Source organism: Chironomus tepperi, unplaced genomic scaffold (genome assembly GCF_022539635.2).
Source record: "Chironomus tepperi strain 1889 unplaced genomic scaffold, CSIRO-AGI_Ctep_v1 contig_37, whole genome shotgun sequence".
NCBI classification, from domain to species: Eukaryota; Metazoa; Arthropoda; class Insecta; order Diptera; family Chironomidae; genus Chironomus; species Chironomus tepperi.
Window position 1 is genome coordinate 513,236 of NW_027226159.1, and position 27,402 is coordinate 540,637.

General features: G+C 34.1%; 1 protein-coding gene across 1 annotated transcript; it reads right to left on the minus strand.

The window, feature by feature from the left end:
• Positions 1 to 12,516: 12,516 nt before the first annotated feature.
• LOC139098439 (keratin-associated protein 9-1-like) lies at positions 12,517 to 13,152 on the minus strand. The gene is made up of 2 exons (XM_070650648.1): positions 12,801 to 13,152; positions 12,517 to 12,698 (listed from the first exon to the last, which is right to left on the minus strand). The coding sequence occupies exons 1-2, from the start codon at positions 13,150 to 13,152 to the stop codon at positions 12,517 to 12,519; spliced, it is 534 nt and encodes a 177-aa protein (XP_070506749.1).
• Between the last annotated feature and the right edge of the window lie 14,250 nt (positions 13,153 to 27,402).

Consider the following 27,402-nt stretch of genomic DNA (forward strand, 5'->3'; position numbering starts at 1 on the left):
AAAATTGAGCCCTATTAAGAAAAAAGCAGAAGAGAAAAAATAATAATAATAATAAAGAAAAAGAAGTAAATGCCATTGCGCATGGTAAAGAGTCGGCAATCCATTGTTGAATGCATAAATTATCTCTTTGAATATAAAGAATGCTAAATTGTTTGGAATTCATTATTTACTCGACTAATTCGCAGCCGATATATACAATAAATATATATATGTTAAAGGAGAAGTGCACAAGTGCTCATAATTCCATCTTCTTTAGCTATTTATTCATTTATCTCGTTCTTCATTTCACTAATGAGATTATAATTCCTTTTGAACGTTTAATCGAAAGTCGATTTGTCATAAATGCAAATTGATTTTTTTTTTTTTTATAGCGAGATTTTCTCAAATAGAAAGATTTTGAAATTGAATTTAGAGTTTCCCAGACCAAGACCTGTATAGAGACCTAAGACGAGACGAGACCGAGTACGAGATGAGACCGAGAACGGGATGGAGACCGAGAATGAGAACGTTACGGAGACCGAGTGGGAAGGAGACCGAAACGATACGAAGATCGAAAACGGGACGGAGATCGAAAACGGAACGGAGATCGGAACGGTATTTAGACCAACAACGGAACGTATACTGAGACCGGAACGGAGAGCAAGATCATGACGGAGACCGAAAACGGTACGGAGATCGAAAACGGGACGGAAATCGAGAACAGGACGGAAATCGAGAACGGGACGGAAATCGAGAACGGGACGTAAACCAAGAACGGGACGTAGAACGAGACCACGACAGAGACTTCGAAGGATTCCCTTATAATCTCGATCAGACTAGGATCTCAAAAACCAATAATTAAATTCAGGAAATGAAAGACTTTTGCTAATATTTAAAAGAAAAATTGTTTAAAGCTTTTATGTATTATAGAACCAAAGGTTGAAGTTTCAGGCGGATACAGCTAAATAAAGGTTCATTCTTCCATTTCGAGTCCTCCAATGCCCTTAAAACAGTGGTCCCAATTATTTTGTTCATCCACAAGCACAGTGTTACCTTGCCCATCTACTAGTAACTTAATGAATTTCAATATATTCTCGGGTTTCAATATCGGTATCTAAATGTATGTAATACTGGCCAGAGTTGCGATGACAGGTACCTGTCACAGATTAAGTGACATTTTCTGTCAAAAGATGACCTGTCACAGGTCGTTACCTCTCAAATTTATTATTATTCTCAACTTTGCTTAGCATTGGTAACCTACAAAACTGTTTTACAGCTTTGTGAATAGTCAGCAACGTCAGTGTCCTTTTGAAAACCTAGGCTAGTTGGAAATGGTTCCAGTAAGTATACTTTGCTTTACTCTACAGATTGAGTCACATAAAATTCGGTCTCATGCAGAAAGTCAAAAATTCAAAACAAGTTGACCGGGTGTCAGATCTTTGGCCATTTCAACGTCATGTGCCATTCTAAGGATTACTTTTGGACTTTTGTACTAGTAAGTTATGTCAGTAAGTAAATGTCCTAAACACCTTTCCGAGTATGATGCCTAAACCCAACTATTCTTTAAATTCACCTCTAAGTTCTTAGTTCAATTGATAAAACATTAATAGCAGGAATAAGAGCAAATTAATGAATCAATAAGTAAAACGACCTATTCCTCTTGACTTACACTATTTATCATACCAATTTTTATCTTGTTAGTCAGTATAACAATAATAATTTTCTTAGATACGATAAATGATTTGCATCTACATTTGTATGAAAGCTCTTTCGCCTGTTTTTTCATTTCTTCTTCATCGTTTTATAAATCGTGTCATTAGTTGAGGATTAATAATTGTAATATCAGCATGAATTGAATTCTACTACGTCGAGGTAGATAAAAGAGATAGTCAGGTTGGAAATAAGAGAAAGAGAGAAAGATGTGAAGGAGAAACTAAATCCAAATTAATTACTTCGTCAATGTACGCTTGAACAAGTTTAAATTGCATATATTATTAGCTATGTGGAGATGAAAAATATGAGAGGGAAATGATAGTTTGTTGGCAATAATAATAATAGTGACAAGCATGTTTGTACAGAAAAAAGTATCATTTTATGAGAAATTGAAATTAAAGATGAAATCGGAATATGTTGAAAATGAAAAAGCAGGTATAAAGGTCGACTTACTTTTGATGGAATTTTTCAATTAAAAACTTTTTATATAATGCACCGTAAGATTGGGTCTTGATGTCAAGTGACTTGAAGTCTTTTGGGTTATTTTATAGACGCAAACTTACGATTTTCGTGTATTACTACTTTAAAAGTTAATTATTGAATTTTTGGGGTTGTGAAGCTATTTGATAAATCAAAGGATCATGATTCATTCATACTAATATTAGAAAGCAATATTAATCATGAAACAAGCCATCTCAAGCTAGATTTGCAAACTCAAATCAAATATTTTGCTCAATTACTATGTGATTTTGATCAAATAAGTAAAAAACAGTTTCAATGTTAAAACGTGACTTAAACTTGATCTCAAATTTAAATCAATATTATAAACTTAAAATAAAAATATTGCAACAGAACTTTATCATCGAATTCACGACGTCCTGGTGTCGGATTATGGATCGAATTATGGCACTGATTTGTACAATTAGGGGTATATTCTTCAACAATTTTAAAACAAAAGATTTTAATGAAGTTATAAGATGCGAACCTGCATTTTAAATTTGAGTCTGAAAAATATTGTGAAAACTCTTCGGAACCTCAACTTCTAAATTCTGTAAGAAAGTAGACTTACTATTCGGACATCTCATAAAAGTGCTCTCCAAAAGGCTATCGAGCTGTTAAAAATGACATACTTGAAATTTGGTCCCAGTCTAGTATAACTCTGACCTCAGAACAGATTCGATGAAATCTGGGCTCAGATTAGAGACAAATCCGGGAGACTGAATTCGAAAAATGCGACCATTTCAGGATTCTGAAATGTTTTCCGGTTCTTCTCAATTCATTTTAAGCAATTCCATTGTTCACGTCTATCCAATTCTCATTACACAGCTCTAATCGTTGTATTGAGCCACAACACTAATCTTGCACAAACTGCCAAATTTTATTGTCACTATCCCGGAAAGCATCCAGAGTAGAAATGGCCAAAAATACGACTTCATGTCGAATTAACTCTGGTCTGGTCTGAATATGGATTTTATGGAGCTAGAATCACGCTAACCTGAGTCCGGATTTTTGACCATTTCTACACTATGTGTCTTCCGGATAATCAACTAGTCCTAAATTTATGCAACTTAAATATCCTCCAATTTAAATTGACATTATAAAATAACAGTCCATAAAAAATTCCCCATGCAACCCAATCAAAGTCCAACATTCATTTCAACATTCACAAGCCACTTTCATCAGCCATAAAATCATAACTAGTCTAAGCCCGCAGCCATAGCTTGTTAATATTCCAAAATTATTCACAACACAAAAAAGGGGCAAGATCAAGCAAAAAAAATGAAGTAGCAGCCATCATTATTAATAAAGTTGTTGTAAAAATGTGTCTATGAATTTATTAACATCACATTTCTCACGAATTTACCTTTAATATTGACTTCGGTAGCACAAGCATAAGCTGGTACACATCACATAATAATTTTTTTGTTTTCTTCCTTTTATTCTTGTGGATTGTAGCTTGATTTAAATTTTCTTGTGGTTGAATTTTTATGTGGATTGTCCAAATTTCCAAAGGTAACTGCAGTTTTTAGAATGTTTTATTTTTGTATGTTCTTATCCGATCTATTAGAAATTGACAAGCGGAAGCCAGTGATGGGACCAATGTCATGTGACATCTGAAGGAGGCTATGTATCACAATTGATCTGTACGACCAGCGAAATGAGTAAAGTAAGTGTGATCTCATCCTATCAGGCCTCGTCGATTAAATAGAACAAGTCGGTTAATCATTCCAAAATCTGGAGCCAGATCGATGTTGACATGATTTTCGGAATGAAAATAATTGTCAAAAACTGATAGTCGGCTGCTTTAGATAAACTATGATACAGCCGAAAACTGGAGGTTTGTGCATCTTTGATGAAGGAAATGCAGACCTGTGGTTCTTTGTCAAATTCTAATTTAAACCAAATCCAGTACCAAATCAGCGTCTCCACGACTGGGGTCCGATTTTTGATCGATTAACCGATTTGTGCTGTTTCGGGTCATATGTTGTACTGAAAGTCACATGTTCCTGGTTGTGAAAGCCTATATCAGCTAGTATTCCTTCAAATGCACTCCATAATCACCAAAATCATCCACAAATGCGCCACATACCCTCCTTTACCTCACCAATGCCACAAAGCATTATCATGCCCATTTCTGCGGTATATTTTGTGATCACCAAAACACGATGTAATGAAGGAAGCTTATGAAGCCTAAATCATGAAAAATAAAGTAAGTAAGTAAGTAAGTAGTCGAATAGAAGAAGAGTCAAAAGAGCAAACAAGTGAGTTTGTTGGAACGAGAGGTTGATAATTTTATTGATCTATTATGGCGATACAATAACATTAAAAAACATAAAATAGAAGGAAAAAAGTTAAGATTATAGGGATTGGAAAGTCATGCAATTGCGGCATGCTAAACATGAATGAATAAAATAATAAAGTCAGCAGTCGATGGCTGTAAGAGGAAAAAAAAAGTGGGAAGGAATTCATGTGTGAATAAAAAAAATTCTCAAATAAACATCATTAAAATCTGATCATGTGTATGAATCTTTCATAATGTGCCGACACCACGAACTGTATAAAGCATTTCATTGAGCCATTTCAATTAAATTGTACAGCATGTCGATGTAATTTATTAAAATTCAATTATTTTTCTCCTCCTTTCTCGCATTTTCATCAGTAAAATGCTAATTTCTATAATGAATACTTTTAATTATAATATTTTTGTTATTAATTGATCAATTACGAATTAACGCTGTAATTCTCATTTGCTTTGCCAATAATGGTCCAGAAACACTCTCACGGTATATATGCATGGTGTAGATATGGAAATATGCTATTGAAAAATCATAAAATTAATGCTATTAACCACAAATGCCTGTTAAAGTCATGCTGCGAATCATAAACTAATATCAAAGATATTTTAATAATAAAAAATGAAAGAAAGAAAATATGAGTAAGAAAGTCACCTTCAGTTGGTGATTAAAGCGCATTTTTCTTTCAAACTCTGCAAGACTTCAATAATATGAAGCTCATACTCACCAGAATATCTGTCAACTCAAGATTATTCCTTAGTTGTATAGAAATATGCAAAAAACTTCAAAAGTTCAAAAAATTTCACCACTTCGAAAAGTTTTTCGAATTTTTCATACATTTTTCCTAATAAATTTTCAAAATTTGTTATTCAAATCGATAGAAAAAAGTGGCAAGCATCAAATTCAGCAATATTCAGCACTTAAAAGCATCTAAAAATTCCAACCAAACCATCTAAAGATTTCTAACTAAATTTCGCAATAACACGCTAACCAATATTCAATGAGAATTTTTTTTCTCTTTCACAATTCTTTTTATTAACTTTTACAAATTCGATTCCATTGCAAATTAATCGACAAATCCACATTTAATTAATTAAAATTTTTATAACCACAATTAAGCATAATAAAACAGCTCAATAAAATTAATAAACTTTTCTTCTTTTTCTATTTTTATAGTTCACTATAATCATTTTATATGGTCCATCTTACGGTTTTGATTAGACTTGTGTATGATTTTCATGGAATCGATATCAAAGAAGAAAATTATTATTGGAGTATGTAAATTGTTGACGAGATTTATAGATTGAGTTTTGATTTTTTGTGTCTGAATTAAAATCGTAAAAGAGCATGTTGATCTTATTAAGTATCAATGGTAATAAATCTTGGTGTCTTCTTATTAGGATGTGGGATTTTTGGAAGGAATATTTGACCAGTTACAGTTTGTCTAGTTTGCCATGTTGCACAATATGATGAATATCATTTTTCGTCATGAGAATGAGTTAAAATCAGCCACCAAGGTGCTATCAGCGCAACTACACGTGTTGACGTTAATAAATTGATGTGGTGATTCTCACAGCAAATACGTTAATCTGTTCACACCATGGACTGGTTAGATGTAACTGTAAGATACTTAATTAAAAGAGCTGCTAACGAGATCAATCGCAAAATGGTTTCGCTTGATATCTCCAAATGTTGCACTGCCTTAGAACCTGTTCTTTCTTCCCCGGAATTTGTTAAGTTTTCATATAATTTTTGTTCTTGACTTATCAAAAATTTAAATTTTTTGACATTACGGATGTTAAACATATTGACAGTATTTTCGCCGTTGACCCTAAAATCAATGATTCTATTCTAATTAAAAATTTGTTGGATCTGAACTTTCAACAATTTTTGACAAATATGTAAATGATTGGTGCCTTAATAATAGCATTGATGTGGAATGTTCACTTGAGGAGTATAGTCAGGAGTACCAAATTGTATTTTCCATCGGGTGGAACTTTGCACCTACAAAGTGTAAGTAAAGTTATCCGACATGGTCAGGAATAACCACTTCGAAGTTTCTCTGGATTTCGATAGTATCTAAACCTAAATATGATTTGCGAATTTTATAAAGTGTTGTTGAAAATGTCTCAATCAGCATGTGGAGCATGTCTGTGAAGTAAGTAAGTTGTTTGAGTCGAAGTGGCTTGGTGGTGGAATAAAATACTGCAGTATCTATTTAATATTTAAACCAAGCGGTCATGAGTTCGAGACAGAAAAAAGTTTTTCGCCTCTCATTTTTATACGCAATCGAACCGCGGCTCTCTGCCCTCCTTTGTAGGCTAAAGGCCTGATAGCGTGGTTCTGATTTCTATAAACTTTATGTCTGGAGAGGTCTGACGCTTTATTTGTTAAAAAAATCATTGCGTTATTTCATCGCGTTAAAAAAAGTAATAATGTTATATATGAAATCAGATCTATTCTTTTCTTTTACTTTTTTTAAATTTTAAATATTTAAATACACTTAATTTTTGAGATTTTAAGAAAAAGGTAAATATTATGAGTAGCTATAACATCTGAGATTGGAGAAAATATTTAAATGCAGGACGTAAATAGGTATCATAGATGTAATTTAGGCCTATTTTCATTGCAATCAAACAACTTACTCCCGCGTACTTCACAGACATGTGCTGATTGAGATTTCAACAACACTTTACTAAAATTAGCAAATCTAGGTAAAAAAAATTAGAACTATCGAAATCCAAGAAACTTGAAGTGAAGTTATTATTGCAAGTCGGAATAACTTTACTTACACTTTGTAGGTGCATGTGAAGTAATTACCACCCGATGGATTTTACAATTTGGACATTACTCCATCGATTTACTCCTCAAGTGAAGTTATTCCACATCAATGCTATTATTATTAGGCACAATAATTTGATTTAATACAACAATTGTTGAAAGTTCAGATCCAACAAATTTTTAATTAGAATAGAATAGAACAGAATTGATTTTAGGGTCCGCTAACGGCGAAAAGGTACTGCGATCTGTTTAACCACTCCGTAATGTCATTTAAAAATTTAAATTTTTGATAAGTCAAGAACAAAAATTATATGAAAACTTTTGGAACAAATTCCGGGGTAGAAAGTTCCGTGGAACAAAATTCCGGGGAAGAAAGTTCCGCGGTACAAAATTCCCCGGAAGAATGAACGGGCCCAAAAAAAATTTCCAGCGGAATAAAGTTCCGCGGAATATTGTTCCGCGGTATTTTCTTTCAATTTTTAAAAAATTATTTTAACGGAATATACCGCGGAACTTATTCCGTGGAATATATGGAAGAAACTTCCGTGGAATTTACTTCCGCGGAAGATTATTCCGGGGAATTTTCTTCCGCGGAATATGTTCCGCGGAATATTCCGTCGGGTCCATGCACCTCACCCGGTGATTCTCACAGCAAATACGTTAATCTGTTCACACCATGGACTGGTTAGATGTAACTGTAAGATACTTAATTAAAAGAGCTGCTAACGAGATCAATCGCAAAATGGTTTCGCTTGATATCTCCAAATGTTGCACTGCCTTAGAACCTTATCATCTTCTTTAAAATGTTATAAATTCTAGATAAATGACCTTGTGTTTTCTCATGTTATCCATATTGACTATCTTTTGACCCCCTTAATGATTTTAGTACATTTGAACATTTAGGCACGTAATGCAAAACTTTTGGAAAGAGATTCCTGTAATGATCCGTTAATGGAATATCATTGGATGTGCAACTATAACAAGATACAGAAAATTTATAATTTACATATGGAATTTTGTCATATAGTCGAGTAACCTCCGAAAGCTTAGTATCAAGAGTGTGCGACTATAAATAGTAGGATGTGGGTTTATTTTTTCAGTTACTTACTTCGCTGTCCGTACAGATCAAGTGTGATGCTTGGCCTCCCTCAGTCGGTTCCTGAAGCTGGCTCTATCGCTGGCTACCGCTTGCCAATTAGTTAGATCAACAAAAACTAATGAATCAAAAGCCTAATATGTGGTTACGTGACTAATAATTGTTTAAATCAGTGAAGATGCACCAGACCATCGCACTCAGACGATCAACAATTTATAGCAGAGCATAAAGTCTACTCGGATTTGGTACGTAATAGTTGTTTGTAGCAAGTTGATTCGGTTTCAAACAAAATCTGAGTCGACTTCAAGCTGCAATTTGTTGTAAGATCGATAACTACTCCAAATACGCTCTAAAATCCTAACTCTATTTTAACAATAATTCCATCTTCATTTTTACGCCAATTCATGCCATTATTGACAGATTTCATCACACACACAAAAAAAGAGAGAATTACAAATCTCATTCAATATATAAAATCTAATTTAATATGTGTTGCTAATATTTAAAAATAAAACTAGATATCAATTCATCCTCATCATCATCATAAAATTCATCAATTCCTCAATAATAATCTTTAGCTTGTCAATGATCTTCAATCATAAAAAATCTAAATGAGATCAATGGGGATGTATTGAAATGAATGCGGTTTTTGTTGCTGGTTGATTGTGCTGCTTTTGCTTTATTTATATGGAATTATAATAATAAAGAAGTGTAAATGAGGGAATTGAAAAAAAAAAATTATTAATTGGTTTATTCACCATAACTTGGTGCTGTGTGGGAATATGAATTATTGTCTAAATATGCCTACTCGGTTCGCTTATTGGCATATGAGCAATGAGAATTACCCAAAATGAAATGAAATAGAAATAAAAAAAAGTAACACAATTGTGAAAATTGGTAATAACATAACACAGCGCGATTCCCATGCTCGAAACAAAATTTTCTTCTTCTTCTTATTCACTTTCAAAGAATTCGACAAAAAAGTGATTGTTCGTTGAAATGAAAAGTAAATACAATTATTACATGTTTCTATTCTCACTCGTGATATTGTTGCCGTTTCAATATTTTATGTTCAAATCACCGCCGTCTTAATGCCTCCTTTTGAGAAAAAACTAAGTGAGGAAATAAATAGAATAGAAGTGATTTTTAAATGGGATTATATGGAAATTAGTTGAGGGATTGAGACGCATTTTTAGAGAAGTTATGCTCACACTTTTAAGACTGTTCATACTATATATATTAATAAGTTCAGGAAAATTATATTTGATAATTTATTGTTGTGAGAATTGTACGAATCATTGCCATATCGACAGTATGGCAATAATTCTATATAATGATTAAACCTAGCAGGCAAAGCACGCACTCTTAAGTACAGAGCAAACGGAACCTTCTCGAGAATGCTCAACTAGTGCATGTGAGTAGCAAGTAAGCTCTCATGAGCATGCTGTTTTCCTGTTAAGATTAGAGAGTTCGGTCCTTGATTGGAATCGAACCCACGCACTGACAAATAGTGAAACAGATTTCTAGTCTGTCGACTAACCACTCAACCACAGATGCCTTACTCTAGCACTGGCAGATTTGTCTATATGTTTATGACTTGATACATTAAATTCGATTTAGCTCAGATATCAGATTACATTTGCAAATGGATATACTCTAAGATCTATGGCAAATTTAATTGTTACTAATGACTCTAGTTATGTCAGGACAGTAATAATGATATACTAGTGTGAAATGGCTTAAATTGCCTAAATAGTAGAACGTTCGACTAGCGAGCCAAAGGTCTTGAGTTCAATCCTATGTCATATGTAATTTTTGAAGTTCTTTTTCCATTTTCGAGGTTCTAGTATTAAGGTCCATGTGTGTTAAGTATTTTAAGGGCTAAGGAACAAAATGCGTCTCTATTGCTAGATACAACCTCAAAATATACTAATGGAGATTGACGATCATGATACGATTTGTATGTAATATCGTGTTCTTCCATTGCATAGAGACAGCCAGTGGCTTGAATCCCATTAAAAACTCTAATCTTACATGGCACAAAAGATTATTAGTTCCAGTGTCCCAACTCATAAAGCCCTTAAATATTATGTAGATATTAATACGGTACACTAGTGAGTCTTCGTTTACAGCTTAAGATACCTAAACATACTCTACATCAGCACACATATTATCTTGTTGTGACATATTCTGTATATCCCTGATAACATCTCCATTACAAAACTACTTCAAATGTCAATAAAATTTCCCAACATTAAATACCAAATCCTCAATATGGATGACCATTAAATTCAAATCACCGAGCCAAGCCACACCGTCGAACTGAAATTTAATCTTTACAACCACACCAAGAATTCTTGTTGTGTAAAAATGTTCTCAGATGTGTATTATGATCACTCAGTATGTGACGGAGAATGGAACATCTTTAATAATAATAACAATACAATAATTCATGTGTATTCTATATATTTTACCAACTTATTATAGTTTAAGTATAGTTCGAACTAATCGATTGTTTAAATACAAAAAATCTTCTCACTGTTGCTTAATAAAAGATAAACAGGACTGTGAGAGATGATCAAAGAGATACAGAAATCTCCATGCTATTTAACAATAGTCAAATAGCGTTAATTTTAACTATTTTTCTCATATATACAACACAAAATACGATGAAATAGAAGATCTCATAAGGAGGTGGAATTCTATTCTTATTATCATATTTAAAATAAATGTTATTTGACCATTCAATAATTCGTTCATTTAAAAAATGTCTAAAGTGCTCAGCATTTGGTGAGAATTTAAATAGAAAAAAAAGTAAGTAAAATAGATTTATTAAACATAATTGATGTTATTTTTCTTTCAGATTTTATACACAGAAAAATCTGTGATCAGCCCAGAGGGGACATGCTGGAGAATATGGAATATGTATTGTCTTGTATGCTGTAGTAAGAGAGATAAATAATGCTGCAGTAAGCGGGGTACAGAATGATGTAATAAGGAGGGTACAGAATGATGTAATCAGGGAGGTACAGAAAGCTGTGGTAAGGGGTGTGCATAAGGCAGACATCTTGATCCAGAAAAATCCCGGGATCCCGAAAACTGCAAAAGTCGGGATCGGGATTGAAAATTGCAATTATTAGGTGATTTTTAGATTTTAAATGTTAATTTTTAAAAATTATTCGGAAAAATTTTTATATTCCGGTCTTGATCCCGAAAATTTTTCGGGGCCAGGATTTCTAGAAAACATAGAGATATCAGGTTGTACGTCCATTATTCCTATCCTGTTTGTTGGGCTGCCAACCTACAGATATGGTCTATTTAAAGCACACATCCTAACATGACTCGATTGCTAACGGTGTTTCAAGTGATAGCAGAGAGTACCCCGTGAAGGTAGACATTTGACATTTGGTTTACCGACGAGTCAGATCAATAACTTCCTCAATTCCCAATAATTTATATATGACACTTTGCTATACTTCAGACTTTGTGGATGGCAAAAGATCGCGAGGATGTGTTGAAAAGGATGTTTGAGTCCTTCCCTACCCAGAACTGCGCCCCAGCCAAGGAAGTAAGAGTAGTATTCTATAACATGGAATACGTTGGCAGAATAGGCCCTCGTGCACCCCAGCCAAGAAAGTAACTAGTAAAGTAGTTTGCCATACTATCGAATTCCTCTCAATAGCTCAGTGGTAAGAGCATGCGACTAGAATCTATAAGACGAAGGTTCGAGTCCCACTCTCAATCCGTTATTCAAAATCATCCTTTTTCTGTCAGATCAACACTTATCATACAAAGACATGCGTTCAAATCCCATTAATATGAAATCAAATCTCAATTTGTACAACTTACATCCAATCTACTAATCTGAATAAGAACCGCCACAAAACCTCTAAACCCATCAATTTACTTAACCTTTCAAAAAATGATCAAGTAATGATAAATTGACATGATCACAGCCATATCATGACCAAATGTCTTCCCACAGTAATTCCAACCATCTGCAAAATATAAAGTAAGTAGTAGCTTATAACCAGTCTACTAAATTTCAGTTTAGTGCCATCAAAAATAATTATTTTTAACCCCGAGGCTATCACAAAGCGTTATTAAATTAAAGCAAAATGTTCAAATTCGGAATCCATTTATTTTTAAAGCTTAACCTTGTTCATTCAATAGAAAGTACCAGATATAATTGCTTCTGAATGTTTCTAAAATAACATCAAATAGCAAATCATAACAAGCAACACGATTCAAGTCCTCATTAAATAAGAAGCATAATTTAGATGAAAAGATTAAAGCGGGATTACCTGCCTGTAATAATCCATGATGTGAGTCATCTGTAATTTGCCAATAAAACAATTTTCAGGTTGTAATTGATGAAATTTTTTGGGTAAGAAGAAATGCCCGAGCAGCTAGTTGAAGTTGCTTGAATATGTTACGGGTCGATTTATCTAAAAGAGATACGGTATGGCATGGTGCCTTATGACATGGTGTCGTATGACATGGTGTCGTATGACATGGTGCCTTATGATATGGTGTTGAATGACATGGTGTCGTATGACATGGTGCCGTATGACTTGGTACCGTTTGGCATGGTGTCGTATGGCATGGTGTCGTATGGCATGATGTCGTATGACATGGTGTTGTATGACATAGTGTCGTATGGCTTAGTGTCGTACGGTATGGTGTCATATGACATGATGTCATATGACATGATGTCGTATGGCATGGTGTCGTATGACATGGTGTCGCACGGTATGGTGTCGTATGACATAGTGTCGTATGGCACATAAGTACACTAGGTAAAGCTAGGTACAATGATACACCTAGTATGATAAGGATATATGCCTGTACCGAAGAATTGTTGAACCAATGATAAACCATCGAACCAGTATACCAAACCACGGATACACCATTGATACCATTGCTACTACCTTACCATACCACCACCAGAGAAATCGACACAGGTTAAAGTACAGTAAGCAGCATGCCATCGTAAGCTCTTAAGTTGTCAGAATGAAATTCACAATCATGTGCTGCTCGGTATGAGCTTCTGCAATCCGTGCAAAAACAGCTACTCTTGAGCTACTCATTAATTCTATATTAAATCAATGCTTGAGCTTGGCCTGAGCATAATTACAGTCATCTCCACTGGGTCACCGACCAAACATATCCAAATGTTAAATAGAAAGAAAAAATCTTTTTACCAATAATCACAATATCTCGTGCGTAACACTTGAAAAAGAACAAGAATTTATCCCATCTAGAAGTGAAGAAAAGCGACGTCCCACAAAAGATTCTTCGGCCTTTGTGTGTATAAAATATTTCCAAAAATTAGTAAATATGCTTAATGCGGCTAATTCCTTCTGTTCAAATTAAATGAAATGTAAGAAAAGGTAGAAACAAGTGAGAAATAAAAAGAAGATCCATAAATAGCGATCGTGTTATTTGTTGATGTATTTTAATAAAAGGAAATTTATTGTTTGAAAAATGAAATCTAAATCCGATCTGAATGCTATAAAGGTATAGGATTGAATGAGAAATCTAGTTAGGAGTGAACATGAAATAGAATTTTGTGTTTTATTGGTGATAAAAGCGCATGTTTAATGGTTTGGATCGGTGAAGGGCAATCCGTGAGCTAAGGTTTCTTAATGCTAATACTGATACCGAGACCGAGATCGAGACTACCCGACACCGAATCGAAAATATGTCGAGACTTTCGACTAAGTTGTGCCGTAGCACAGGTTAGCCACCACTGAATTGGGATAATCCAATCTATTCAAAGATCCTTTTTGAATAAGACTTGAACCTGAGCTAGAGTAATTTCTAATAATTTAAAGACACCATTATGTTTTGTCGTAATCAAGGTTCAAGTAAGGGTTTTAAACCTTGTAAAAGTTCGCAATATCGCGTATTAGTACTGTCTAGACATGCATCAATATTTCTTATCTATGGATAAACACTAGAGCTTGAAGTCAACTCGAATTTCGTATTTAAAAGTTGACTTGACTCGATGTAGATCAATATATAGAAAGAATTGTTTCAATTGTGATGCAAGACTTCTAATAGATATTGCTTGAAGCTGGCGTTATAAATTGACTTGAACTTGTAATTGAAAATCATTAAACCTAGACCATACCCAGGGATTGACAATTTAGAACGAAATGTGACATAGGAGTCAAACATTCGAAAATTTGTCACAAAATTGACTAAAATGTGACAAAAAATGACAAACATTGTCACCTAAATTGTCCGTTTCCTGATAATACCTAGGAAACATCCAAGAAAAATTTTGCAGGATACACTAAAGAACGCAGTAGGCCAATGAACTCATGGAAAGAAGCTGTCGATAGAAATATTGCCACACCTGGAACTGGTAACTGGCAAGCGGTAGCCAGCGATAGAGCCAGCTTTAGGCTCCGACTGAGGAAGGCCATGGATCTCACTTGATCTGTATGGCCAGCGAAGTAAGCAAGTACACTTTAGAAACTGATTTAATCAAATATCCAGACACAATCGACATAATTAAGTCAAAGTCCACAACTATTTCCATCCACACCAGCTAGAAATTAGAGCTAGTAAAGAAGGCGATCAAACAAAGCAAGCCTCAATAAAGACAAAAAAAAAGAGTTCTCAATAAAAGAAGAGCAATAAATAATCCATCCATGTGTCGATAAATATATTGTTTGAATATATTTCTATTCTGACTCGTATGCCTCACATATGAGAAGGTGTCTTATGCTATATGTGTATAGATCGTCTTATAAACTATTTTCCGTTATAAAGCATCTTCAGATAATTTTTTTTTTCTTTCTATTTCTAGAGATTAACATTTTGATATTGTTCTACGGCTGTGTCTATATAAATTGGAAATATCATTTACTATTCGAAATATTTTCATTCCTTTTATTATTCATCTTGTGTTTGTTGTTCTGCCATTTCTTAATTTTTGTGTTTTTTTGTGTTGTTTAAATGTGAAAGAAGTCTCACCAACAAGAATGAATAAATCAGAATTAGAAAGCCATTGATCGGATGGTTCTTTCGCACAACTCTATTTAGGTATTGAATTTGGAATTTCGATTCTATAATTTTTTTTTTTTTTGTGTTTTGAATTAAGAGTCTTGAGTTATGGATCAAGATGGATATTTTATATTTATATGCTGCGTAGAATGTGAAAGTTCCTCAAGTTTATTTTGAGGAATTTTATCAGTTTTTTATCAAAAATAAATTAGTTTTCATTTGAAATTATTATAAAAAGGAATTAGTCTCAAAGAAATCGAATTTACTCCTCTATCTAGTCGTAAGTTAAAATCGATTTTCGCAACTCATTAGTCTGGAACGTAAGTCCTATTACTCTCAGTTAAAGACGAATCTTTTGATTCATATCTCCGTATAGTTGCTTGAGTCGACTCGTACATACATTATGTCAATGATATGTTTCCAATCGATGGTTTTTCGGTCCAATTCGGATTGACAATGAATCCGGTGCCTCTCATCCTTTGTTTTACATGGGGTTTGCCAAAATTAGATCGACAGATCTGCAGAGATACAAAAAAACTGTAGATCTGTGCATTTGGATGCGCATCTAGAACAATAGAAAATGCAGATCTGCTGTTCACTTGCTAAACACTCTAAATCGGTTGATATCCAGAACACTATTTCCGGTTCACATTGTTTCCTGAATTGCAGTGATCTTACACCTAAAGTGACTCAACTTCAGCACTAACGCTTGCGAGTTTGGAAGTGTTCTGACGTTCCATTTGCTGAGTTAGATGCCAAAACTGAGAATTTCTAATAAGTAAGGACGTAAGTGTTGAGTTGAAGGTCACTTGTCTGTTTTCGTTTAGTTTATAAATCGTTAATAAATCCATTCGTTGACTATTCTCTTAACGATTCGAAGCTATTGATTTCTTAACGAGGGTCGGACTCGTCAGGCCTCACACTCACAATTAACCTCTGCCTTCCCCACTTTTTGGACGGTTTGACATAGTCAAGATGCGCCACGGGAAGGATAGTAAGTGTATGAACACGCTAAATTGCGCATTTCTCCTTTGCACTACTCTTTGAAGTATTAAACTTATTGTTTATTTTCAATCATTAGCTTATGTAAGACCTTATCCAAATTTAGCCTCAAACATGCCTCAATCTACTCATCAGTATGCAAAACAGTCATTTACATATCCTAGTATATAAAAATTTAAATATACATTGTACATCCATTCTTCTCAATCAATTCCAAACTCCATCAACTTCCGTATGATTCAGATTCTCTCTCTCTCTATATCCACAAAAGTAGTTACACGATAAAAATCTGAGTTATGGATGAAAAAGGCAAGAAAGTGTAAAAAACAAAAAAAATATCGGTAATGCTCGCATTAGAGAAGCGACACAAGATTGAAAATTCGCAGAATCGTGCAATTGCTTTGACACTTTTTGGAATCTGTTTAACACATAAAGTTTCTAAAGTTACATAAAGTATGCAAGCATAAGCAGCACAAGAAACGAATGGAAAGGAGAGACACAGACATAAAAAAAAAAAAATTGAAACATTTTATCGACATGATTATCAATTAAATCGTTTAAAATCACATTCACAATCTCCTGTTTGTGTTCTTAACAAGAATGAGACACAACACAAGATGTATGCACATCTAATTTAGATAGGTAGATGTACCATTCAACGCATCCTAATCAAATAAGAAGAAGAGAGAAACAGAAAAAAAAACATTTCACATGCTTTTCGTGCCCTCGACCGATCTTTCTGTATTATAACATTTATTGAAATACTTTTCACACATCCCAATGTACATACAATGTGCGCGCATAGCGTCAATTCACATGAAATTCCGTGATTCTTTCCTTTTTGGCTTTATTATCGAGTCGAAAACCACAAAATTCACCTTGTTCTAATGACTTGTAGACTTGTTTACTGATACATTCAGGAACATTTTTCAAATGATCAGCATACTCGCATTGGAATATTCATGATCATTGAGATAACATTGGGATGAGATGAAGGTGCTACTTGTACGTAATTAAGCTACTTGAGCGCATTTATTGCTGACTTAATTGGAAAACGGATATTTGATTGTTCAGTCAATATGATCTTTAAAGCTGATCTGCAGCTTAAAAGGAACTATCATGAGTTACACAAGTTGGCTAATCGATCCAATATTCAACACCAGACTATCATGACTGACATTTCAAAAGATTTAAATGAAATCAAGCAAATAGGAGTCATGACAGCATCTGATGCTGTTCTATAATTTAAAAACTGTATCCAACTACATTGATGTGAAGGAATTTAAGGGCTGATCTTTTAAAAAACTAGTCATGAAGATATTACACAATGCTAGGACCGACCGAATTTCTGATGGAACTCTGCACGGATTTGGATGAAATTCGTGACAGCAAATAAAATTCTGACGAATTTTTATATGAATTCTCAACGAATTATGAGTGCAATTAAATGAGTTTAAAAAAGTAAATGACGGATTAAAATAAAATTCTTTGACGGATATTATCTTACCTTTTACTAGTTATTATGTATTATTGTCTACTCCAATGACCGCTGTATTGAAATTGCTACAAAAAATTAATTACGCAAGATTCAAACGACTATAAAACCACATGAGAATAGGAACTGAGGAGAGTTTTTGATAGCCGGGACATAAGACCAACGCTCACATACTTATCTTGAAATTTGAAATTTCCGATTGTTGATAAGATTGGGAAAATTGAGCAATTTTTACAATTTTCAGATGAGTTTCTGGGTATTGCATATTCCCATTAAATCCTGTAGAAGTTTTGATAAGTTAGATCAATAAATCTGACTTTGTAGTTAGCAATAGATCATAAAAGCGACCAAAGAACTTATCCAAAGGAGATGTTGAATTATTGCTCTTGGATATCTTAGGAATTCGAAAACGTCATTGCTGGACAGAAACGGAAGTTTGTTACACCATCCTTGACTGCATTCCATATAGAAAAATATATTTGGATTTTTTAGAGGTACTAAAAAATTATCCCGTTGGTCGGGATAAATATTTTTGTATTTTTAGAGATACTACTGCGTAGTGTTGAAAGAACATCTAATTAGGACAAACTAGGTGATTAAGCCAGCAGAATTGAATGAAAAGCCTTTTATTGCAACATATATTTCACATAGGAACATGATTTCAGTCGTAAGCAATTTAAGGAAGGCCAATGCAGCTAAAAATGGATTTCAGATCTTATTTTCGAGGTCTTTCAAGAATAACTCTTAACACAAGCCTCTGATATCATAAATCGATCTTACATCCCAAAAAGCAGATCATTATACACCAACAAATTGCTAAGCAGTGTGGGATAAAATTGAAAAATTACCCACAATATGATTATTCATAAGCACAGAAATAAGGAGACCAAAAAATTAATAATATTTATTAGCAAGCCCATAGTTCACGCGCAATACATAAATTTAAATGGTAGCATTTAATGGTTACAATTACATTTTAATGTTCATGCTTCATGTTTAAGGTTGATTTATGCATAAATTTGCATGTTAATTTTTTTTAATGCTAGTAAATGCCAATTGTACGATAATTTGTTAATGTAAACTTTAATTAACTTAAAACTCAATTTGAGACTCAATTTGCATAACGCTTTATGTGTATAATTTTTTTGTGAAGACTATGAGGAGGTGCTACTCATAGCTACCCATACTATTATGTTTATGGAAATTAAGAAGTCATTTGCAGCTATTTATGGATAGTCAATAAATTTATATTGGCAATTTTTGTACATTAATCATTTTTTTAGATGTTGGATGCTTTGACAGGACATAATACTAGCTTATTGCTTCATTTATGACACCTTAATAATTATTTTAAAATTATCATACCTAATTACATCCACAAAAGGCCCAAAAAACTTAATAATCGGTCATCTACATCTACAAATGAGTCAGCAAACTCCTTCTTTTTTACTCAATGTGCTGACATCATTTTTCAAGTTAAAGTATATCCAAAAAAGAGTCAAAATAGTTTACACCCACTTTAATACATCATCCGTCATTTAATTAGTCGAAATGTGTTAAAATCATTACAATTCATTAATTATTTTTTAAGTTTCTTCATCTCTTCTTCATTCCTACTGGTTTTTGCACACACAGAATAAAAAAGTATATCCAACATCCTCTTTGCTTTATGTTTCGTTTTCTCTCACCATTTTTATCTTGTTGTTCTCGCGCAAAGAGAAGCAGATATCCATCTACATTATCGAGAACATTTTATGATATTGATTTAAAATGCTCATTTGTGATTTATTTTATTGCATTTTTTTAAGTTTGTAGTCTTGTTAGCGCGTCTTTTGAGAGGAGAGATGGATTTGAAGAAAATTGTCTGGGGCCGATGACTCCGGTGATTCTACAGTGCGGTATGGTACATTATAATAGCCCCACTAGTACGATACATTATAGATACCCCATTGGCACGGTACATTGGTTTATCTGGTATATCAAAGTAGTCTGTACCGTATTAATGATCATGAGTGGCACACCAATGGCAATAGAACGCCGGTGGTACGATATAGCATTACAATGAGTCAGTATTGATACATCGTGGTGTACCAATGGTATGGTAAAAGAATACTACTTTGTCATAACATATGCACCCGTGGTACCGCACCAGGGGTGTACCTTTATCATTCCGAACCAAGCTTGCACCATAACATATCCGTAACATATCACCACAATAAAAAATCGGTTCTAGAATTGATGGAATTCTTAATAAGAATTTTCAGTCTCAAATGGTCTCAAATTTGACAATTTTAGCATGTCAAGAAGCAGGGGTGCATTTAGGTAGAGATTAGGATGTCAACCTATCTCCTAACCCGTTATTGAAAATTAAATCTTCAATTTGCTAGTGTTTTCCATGAAAAATCTCCCAAAACAACCTAAAGAGCCCCCAAAGTCCCCTGGTAGTGAGCAACTTTTTTGCGGCACACCTGATGATTAGCTTCGACTGACACACGGCATGAGGAATTTTCAAAAAATTTAGTCGGGACACTAGTGTTTCGGAGCACACTTGTTGCCCAACACTACTCTAAATGTTTGAAATCCATAAAAGTTCTCTCTTAACACCTCACAATAAGCTTACTTAAGAGAACCATAATCCCTATTAAACGCGCTACCCATCCATCCATCCAATCTCACTCCAAACTCTCTCTTTTATTTCCAATTCATTCATATAAAAAAGTAAGATTCCAAATCGTGAAAATTCTATTTCGCCTTGAAGACGTAGTTGAATATTCGTCGGTGCAATGTATCATGTCTGACTTTGTGCACTACAAAGTCATTTCCGTGAGTATGCAATTATAGTTTTTCCCACTTCTTCTTCTCCTCTAACTCTCTCTCTCTCACTCTATCCAATCCCTTGTGCGATTTATTGATTAGTGAATTTAACTCGACGTAGCCACTCTTCATATATATGAAGTATAATCGCACACACATTTCATATCGTGAGATTTTTTTCATTATTTTTATTTCATTTCACCTTAGATTTTTTATAACAGGGTCAATTGTCTGGGATATGGATTGATTGAGTAATTGGCTGAGGTGCTGTTTGTCTTGTGGTATGGATTGATTGTTGGGATGACATAAATGCTTTGGATGTTATCTGTAGGGGTACTTTTGGGGACATGCTAGTGATGCGCTTCTTCTAAACCTGCGAGAAACTTAGGCAGAGCTGAAAAAGTGAATCCCCCTAAAAATTGAATATGGTGAACCCGAGCTAAAAAAGGTGAGATTTTTTTCGGTTAACTAGGTGGTATCGGTATTCAAAAAGTATGAATTACGTAACCGCGGAGTTTCTCAGGTAACTCGAGCTAAAAAAGGTAGTGACATTTTTTTCGGAGCAATGTATGTGACTTTATGTCACTCTTAGCTTAACCAAATCATGTATCAACCTCAGGTTTTCGTGATGGATACCTTCAATCCAAGTTACATAGTGGAACTGAGTCAAAAGAGGCTCTGGGTAACTGCAACTCTGGGTGCGTTGGCCTAGCAAGCAGTTATCCTTAAATTCCAGCAAAGAGAACCAAAGAGCCAGCTGGAAATCATAACTGGATCTTTAAGGAATTACCGGTCCTGAGATTGTTGCAGTTGCTCACCGGTCATACAGATAAATAGCGGTTCCATGACCCTCCTTAGACGACTCCTAAAGCTAGATTCTACCACTAGCTTCCATCTGGAAATTACCGATACCAAATGCAAATGTTAACACTAACGACAGCAGCTCACTATGAGCTCCTGAGAGTGATTTCTGTGAATCAGGACCTAGATTAGGCCTGAATTAGGATTGACTGTGAGGATTGTACCACCAGGATGCACAATTGAGGAAGTTTGAGGCTTATGGAACAAACTTGCGTATTTTTACTTAACCAAACTTTAAAATACACTCATTTAGGGTTAGAACCTAAAAATCATCATAATCTAGGGAAATCATATGATTCAAAATTGCAGAACATCACAAAATGCGCTCTAAACCCCAACATTCTAACTCCCACAATCCACAATTCATTGTATTCTTTCATATTTCATTTCATTTCATTTTTCATAACTTCACCAATGAATGAAAAAAGAGAGTAGAAGAAATAATATGATCGATGTGAATTTTATTGCGCGCGCACTTTATAAGCCTCGATGCAATAACAAGCAGTTTATAAATCATTTTACGAATACAATTTTTCAACAATCATCTCAACTATGATACTTAATTTATGATCTGATAAAAAATTAGATTATTAACATTTCACTTTGCATTTATGTCTGAGCAATTATCTATGCTTTATGAATCTACAACGTTATGGCTTTTTATTTTTATCGATGGTGTGTATTTATATATATTTATATGAGAGATATGTACCTTTATAGTAAGTTAAAGATGAATATCATGATTAGGTTACACATATTGCATGGATAAGCGTGAGATAGCAGAAATGAGAAATAAGTTGGAGAAAAGGAATGGTTTGTATGGAGAAGGAACGCATTTGGTTAACAGGATGTGATTAATTGCTGGTTATGATGCAATATTATTGATTTTTATAAGCTTTGTCTAGATAATCATTCCTACTCGGTAGACACACGGTATAGAAATGGCTGAAATTCTGACTCAGGCCATTATGACTCTAGTTTCAAGCCATAATCGTCTAAATCGGCCCTCAGACCAATTTGGATGAAATAAGACTTCAAACCAAAGTCGATAAAATCCCACCCCAGGCTAGAGCCATGTCCAAGGGTCAGACACTAAAATGTATAGAACTGGACTTCACATATAAGTGCATTAAGTACAAAGAACTGGCAGGTTTCGAAGGATAGAACTGTCTTCACAAATCCCCTACAAGCTGCAATGGGCCCTCGTGCGGCCCAGCCGAGGAAGTACGAAGCAAGTAAGTAAAAAGAACTCAAAACTGTACTTTAAAAGTGTCTGACCTTTACTCATGTTAGCCTGGTATTTGATTTTCAACAATCTTTCGACATGTGCTAGAGTGGCTATATGATTTTAAACAAGGGAAATGTTCAATTTTATGAAAGGATCACAACAATTTGAGGGGATTTTAGGATATGTGAATCAAAAAAGGAGATTATTTTGAATATCTTCTATGGACACAATCCTGAAAGCTGAATAGCAACGAAGCTGACTATCGTGGTTTATAAACTCTTTAGATCTGATTTGTAGGTTGGAAATGAGTGCGAGGACAACCAAATAACTTTTGGAAAGAAGCTGTTGATAGAAACATTTAATGTTTGGTATTAGAAATTGGAAAAGTGCAGCTAGCAATAGCGCCAGTTTCAGACCAGCTAAGAGAGCTCATGGATCACAGTTGATCTGTATGGCTAGCAAAGAAAGTAAGTAAAAGTAGCCACAAAAAGGAATGGAAGTAAGGCAAAGCTATAGGTATGCTAGGTATGCTCAAGTACTTAACCAATTAACTCTTTTTGATTTAATACTATAATTCCATTTTATCTTAATTTTACCTCAATTTAAAGGTCATAAAATACTAATAACTGTACCTATGATACTAATAACAAACATCTAATGAGCCTTCAACAAGCATGTCCCCAAAAAAGATATCAGCCACATGGACATACCGATAAAAAAGTCAGCATGTCAGCTATAAGCTCATTAAAATCATCTGAAAACACGTTAAAAAGAGATGAAAAGAAACGATAAAAATGTGCTAACACATAAAATCGTTAATTGAAGCCGAATATCTATCATACGATATTCATATTTATTAATTTAATTTCTTTACTAAGTAAAATATAATAATAATAATAAATAAAAATAAAAATTAAAATGGTTTTTATACATCTCACTCTAATGACATGAGTAAACGTTATGAAGGCGCACATTAAAGCACATCTTCTTATTAAGGTAACGTGTTAAAAACATCACATCAAAGAGGTGATCTATGAATGTGGATATCCATTAGCCAAAATAAAATAACATTAATAAACAAAAAAAAAAACCGATGTTTTTATTTTTTTCTTGGTCGTGGCATCGACGATGAAAATGTTGAGCGGTACAAAAAGGCATGTTATTTTAAATCTTTTTATAAAAAAAAAAATCATGTCCATCTAAATACTTATGTGTATCTATCTACATATTCACAATTTGCGTGAACAAAATAATTTTTGATGTTAATTTGATTACTAGCTGGAGGTATCCTAGGGGTATGGCGATGTAGTTATGATGTTGATGATTGTTGATATTTAGTATGATATTCATATTACTCTAGACCAGTGCAACCTTTCTTTTCTCGCTGCACACCTTGATGGGAAGCATTGATTCATTGAATTTTCCAAGCATGTGTGCTTGGCTCACAGGTTGTTCACAACTGCTTTAAACTAAATGAAGAGTAGTCAAAGTGGCTTCTGATCGAATCTGAACTCCTAAAGTCCAGGCCACTTTGCCTAATTGTTACAAATCTCATCAATGCTTTATGAGTTATGCATTTTTCAATTTTGCCAATATTTGTCCTGTACCAAAGGCTTCTCTCAATAGCTCAAATCGGATTATCAATCAAAAATCAGTCCACAGACCGGTTTGACTTTGGGTTCCCTACTTCAGTTCAATGTCATTTACCCACCAGTCGTTTTGTCCACTGGTATAATTGTCTACTGATAAATTGGCTTACAGATACATAATCTCACTAATGCCCACTTGGTGCTGGATTTGGCACCAGACACCGTAAAAACAGCAGCGGTGTATATCGTCGGACAACCGACTCTAATGACCAGAGCTTAATCACCAATTAATCACAGGATGAAAGTCTAGTCGAATTCTGGCATGGTGCCGCGTTTCGGATCGATTAGCGAGTTGTGCTATTCTGGTTATTATGTCTTTTTGAACCCTGAAAATAACAACGACCATTAAAATAGCAGGCAATTAGTGTGCTCTCAGGAAAAGTATGCTTTCAAGAGAAGAATAAGCTGAGAGCAATGCACACAATCATACTCATCTGGTATATTTTAGGCTTCTTGTATCTCTGAAACCTGGCAACTTACTACGACCATTACAAGACACAAACCATCAGATGTTGTTGATCATCATTTTGTAGCTGTTTCCGACATTAAAAATTGAATTTTCATTATCAAATCTCCTGTTTATTCTGCTGCTTATCAAATCTCCGGCTTGCTGTTGCATGATTAAAACAGCAAACCAGAAGTGCCTCACACAATCACTTCCATAAGTTACACGCACATACTTATGGCTTACTCTTAATTTTGTGCAAATTCATATACAAACGTGTAAATCATGAAAATTATAAATACTTCACAATCCAGCGACCATTTTAACATCATGATCAGCCTTATTCACTCACATCTAGTCTTAATGATGTCACGCTTTCGAGTCCAATCATTGTTGACTTTTTTGTATTAATTATAATTGATTGGAATTTTATTTATATGTAATTTTCGGATAGCTTTGCTCCTTTTTCATTTTACAGATACTCATTTGCCGCGGCACGAAAGAAATAAAAAAAAATATTTTCAATTTTTTTCGTGTTTGTCTTCTTCTTATTCTTCCTCATATTGGATGTATCGCTGAAGAATGAGAAGATATTTTTTTGTGTCTGTATATAAAAATATTCACAGAATATAATCTTATTAGAAAGTAATTTTTCATTATTTCACTTCTTTATAATGATAGGATCTTCCCTCTCAACTCATTATGATGAGAAATTTTTATATTATTCCTTCTTATTTTGGTGATTTTTGTCGACCGACAATCGGACTAAACTAATTTTATTCGATTTGAATCTTTGGACTTTTTTTTTGGTGTGATGCCCTTGTGGGGAAATTGTTCAGGATTTTAAGCGATGCTAAATTGGATCGTGCAATTGAGTTTAATTCTTTGGAAATTAAATGATACGAAATAGGTGGGACGTTTGCTATAGAATCAAATAACCCCATACTAAAGTGGTAGAACCATGGACTGGAAATCGAAAACGAGGGTCCAAATCTTGTGGAGAATCCGTAATTTGAATTAAACATATTCTGTTAGATCTACATAACTCTTTTAAATTAAATAGAATTATGGGACAATTCTCAAATTTTGATAATAATCCAACGAATTTGTTGCGGGATGATGAAATTTCGCCATTAAGTGAGCTAATGCAGCGATCACTTGACTAGCACGGAGCTTTAGGACAACTTTATTTAGCACAGGTAACGTAACGACTACCCTGCACTATCCCGAAAAGTCTACAACGTAGAATTGCCGAAAATCCCCAGTTCTAGACAGACTTAACTCGGACTAGAATCCGGAATTAGTCTAATCTAGCTTGAAGTCACGGTTGGTGCCGAATTTTCGGTAAGCTATGGACCGTATGATTTCTGGATATTGACTTACTATTATACACAATTTTGATTCTAAAATAGAAATTGTAGATTAATTTTCGGCCCCAAATCGGCCCTAAGTTGATGTGACTCTAGCTTAATGTCTGATCACAATGCTAGAATATGCCATCATGGTGTCATGGTACCTTTCTGGTGTCTAATTTTGAATCAATAAGTTGTACGTATTATTCGTTGATGGAAGTTGTTGACAGAGAAAGCATTACCTTTGGTATTAGAAATTGAAAAAAGGAAACCAATGCTAGTGCCAGTTACGTGCGGCATCTGTGGGAGGCCATTAATCACAATTGACCTGTACGGCCAGCAGAGTAACTAAGTAAGTTGTACAATTCACGTTTGAACTCCCAAAAAGTTGTCAACTTTTAAGGATCAGCTCGTGATCAACATTATCACAACAACCGTGTTAAGGCGTGGACTGAATAATTTTTAAATTTCTCAAAAATTGAAATCATCGACTAGATTAGTCAATATATAGATGTCGTTTGCATAGAATTGTAATTTATTTAAGTGTGGTAATCCAAATGGAGATTATTGGCTAAATTAATCAAGATTTAAAGATTATTTAATCGCTGTTTCTTAAAAACATGACATTATAAGAATTTTTAAGGAAGTTGACAGTTGAGATTTATCAGGCTGTCTTCAGAATTGTCCAAAAATGTTGGACACTTGAGGATCATTGGTCGAAAATTAAAGGTTGAATTCCGTCCGATTTTAACCTATTATAATTCATAATCTCAATCTTAAATGAGAAAAGATGATATTGTCTTCATTAAAATTAGACTCAACATTTTTTGTTGGATATACTGAGAGAAACAGCCGATTTCCATCATATTTATTTTTGTCATGACTTACAAAAGCTCCGATAATTAACCACAATATATCATTCACACCAATTTTAAATATTTTTTTTTCTTTCTCAATTTTCAGTGTCTTTTGTCGCTCGACAAAAAAAAGCGATTAGATGAAGATGCTTACAATTTATTCAGCGATAAAAAAAGTCGATTTGTCTAAATTTTAATGTGTTAAAAAAAATACTGAAATGGAATGAGAAGAAACGGAATTAAGCCGCGCGTGTGCGTATGTTGTTAAAGTCACTTAAATGATATCAAAAATTGACTTCTTTCTTGTGGGCATCAAAA

Bases quoted from the DNA above. Each gene is read 5' to 3' on its own strand.
- LOC139098439 (XM_070650648.1), bottom strand. From the start codon at position 13,152: ATGTGCCATACGACACTATGTCATACGACACCATACCGTGCGACACCA. The intron at 12,699-12,800 runs GTAACATATTCA...GGCAAATTACAG, and splicing joins TCTTTTAGATAAATCGACCC to ATGACTCACATCATGGATTA.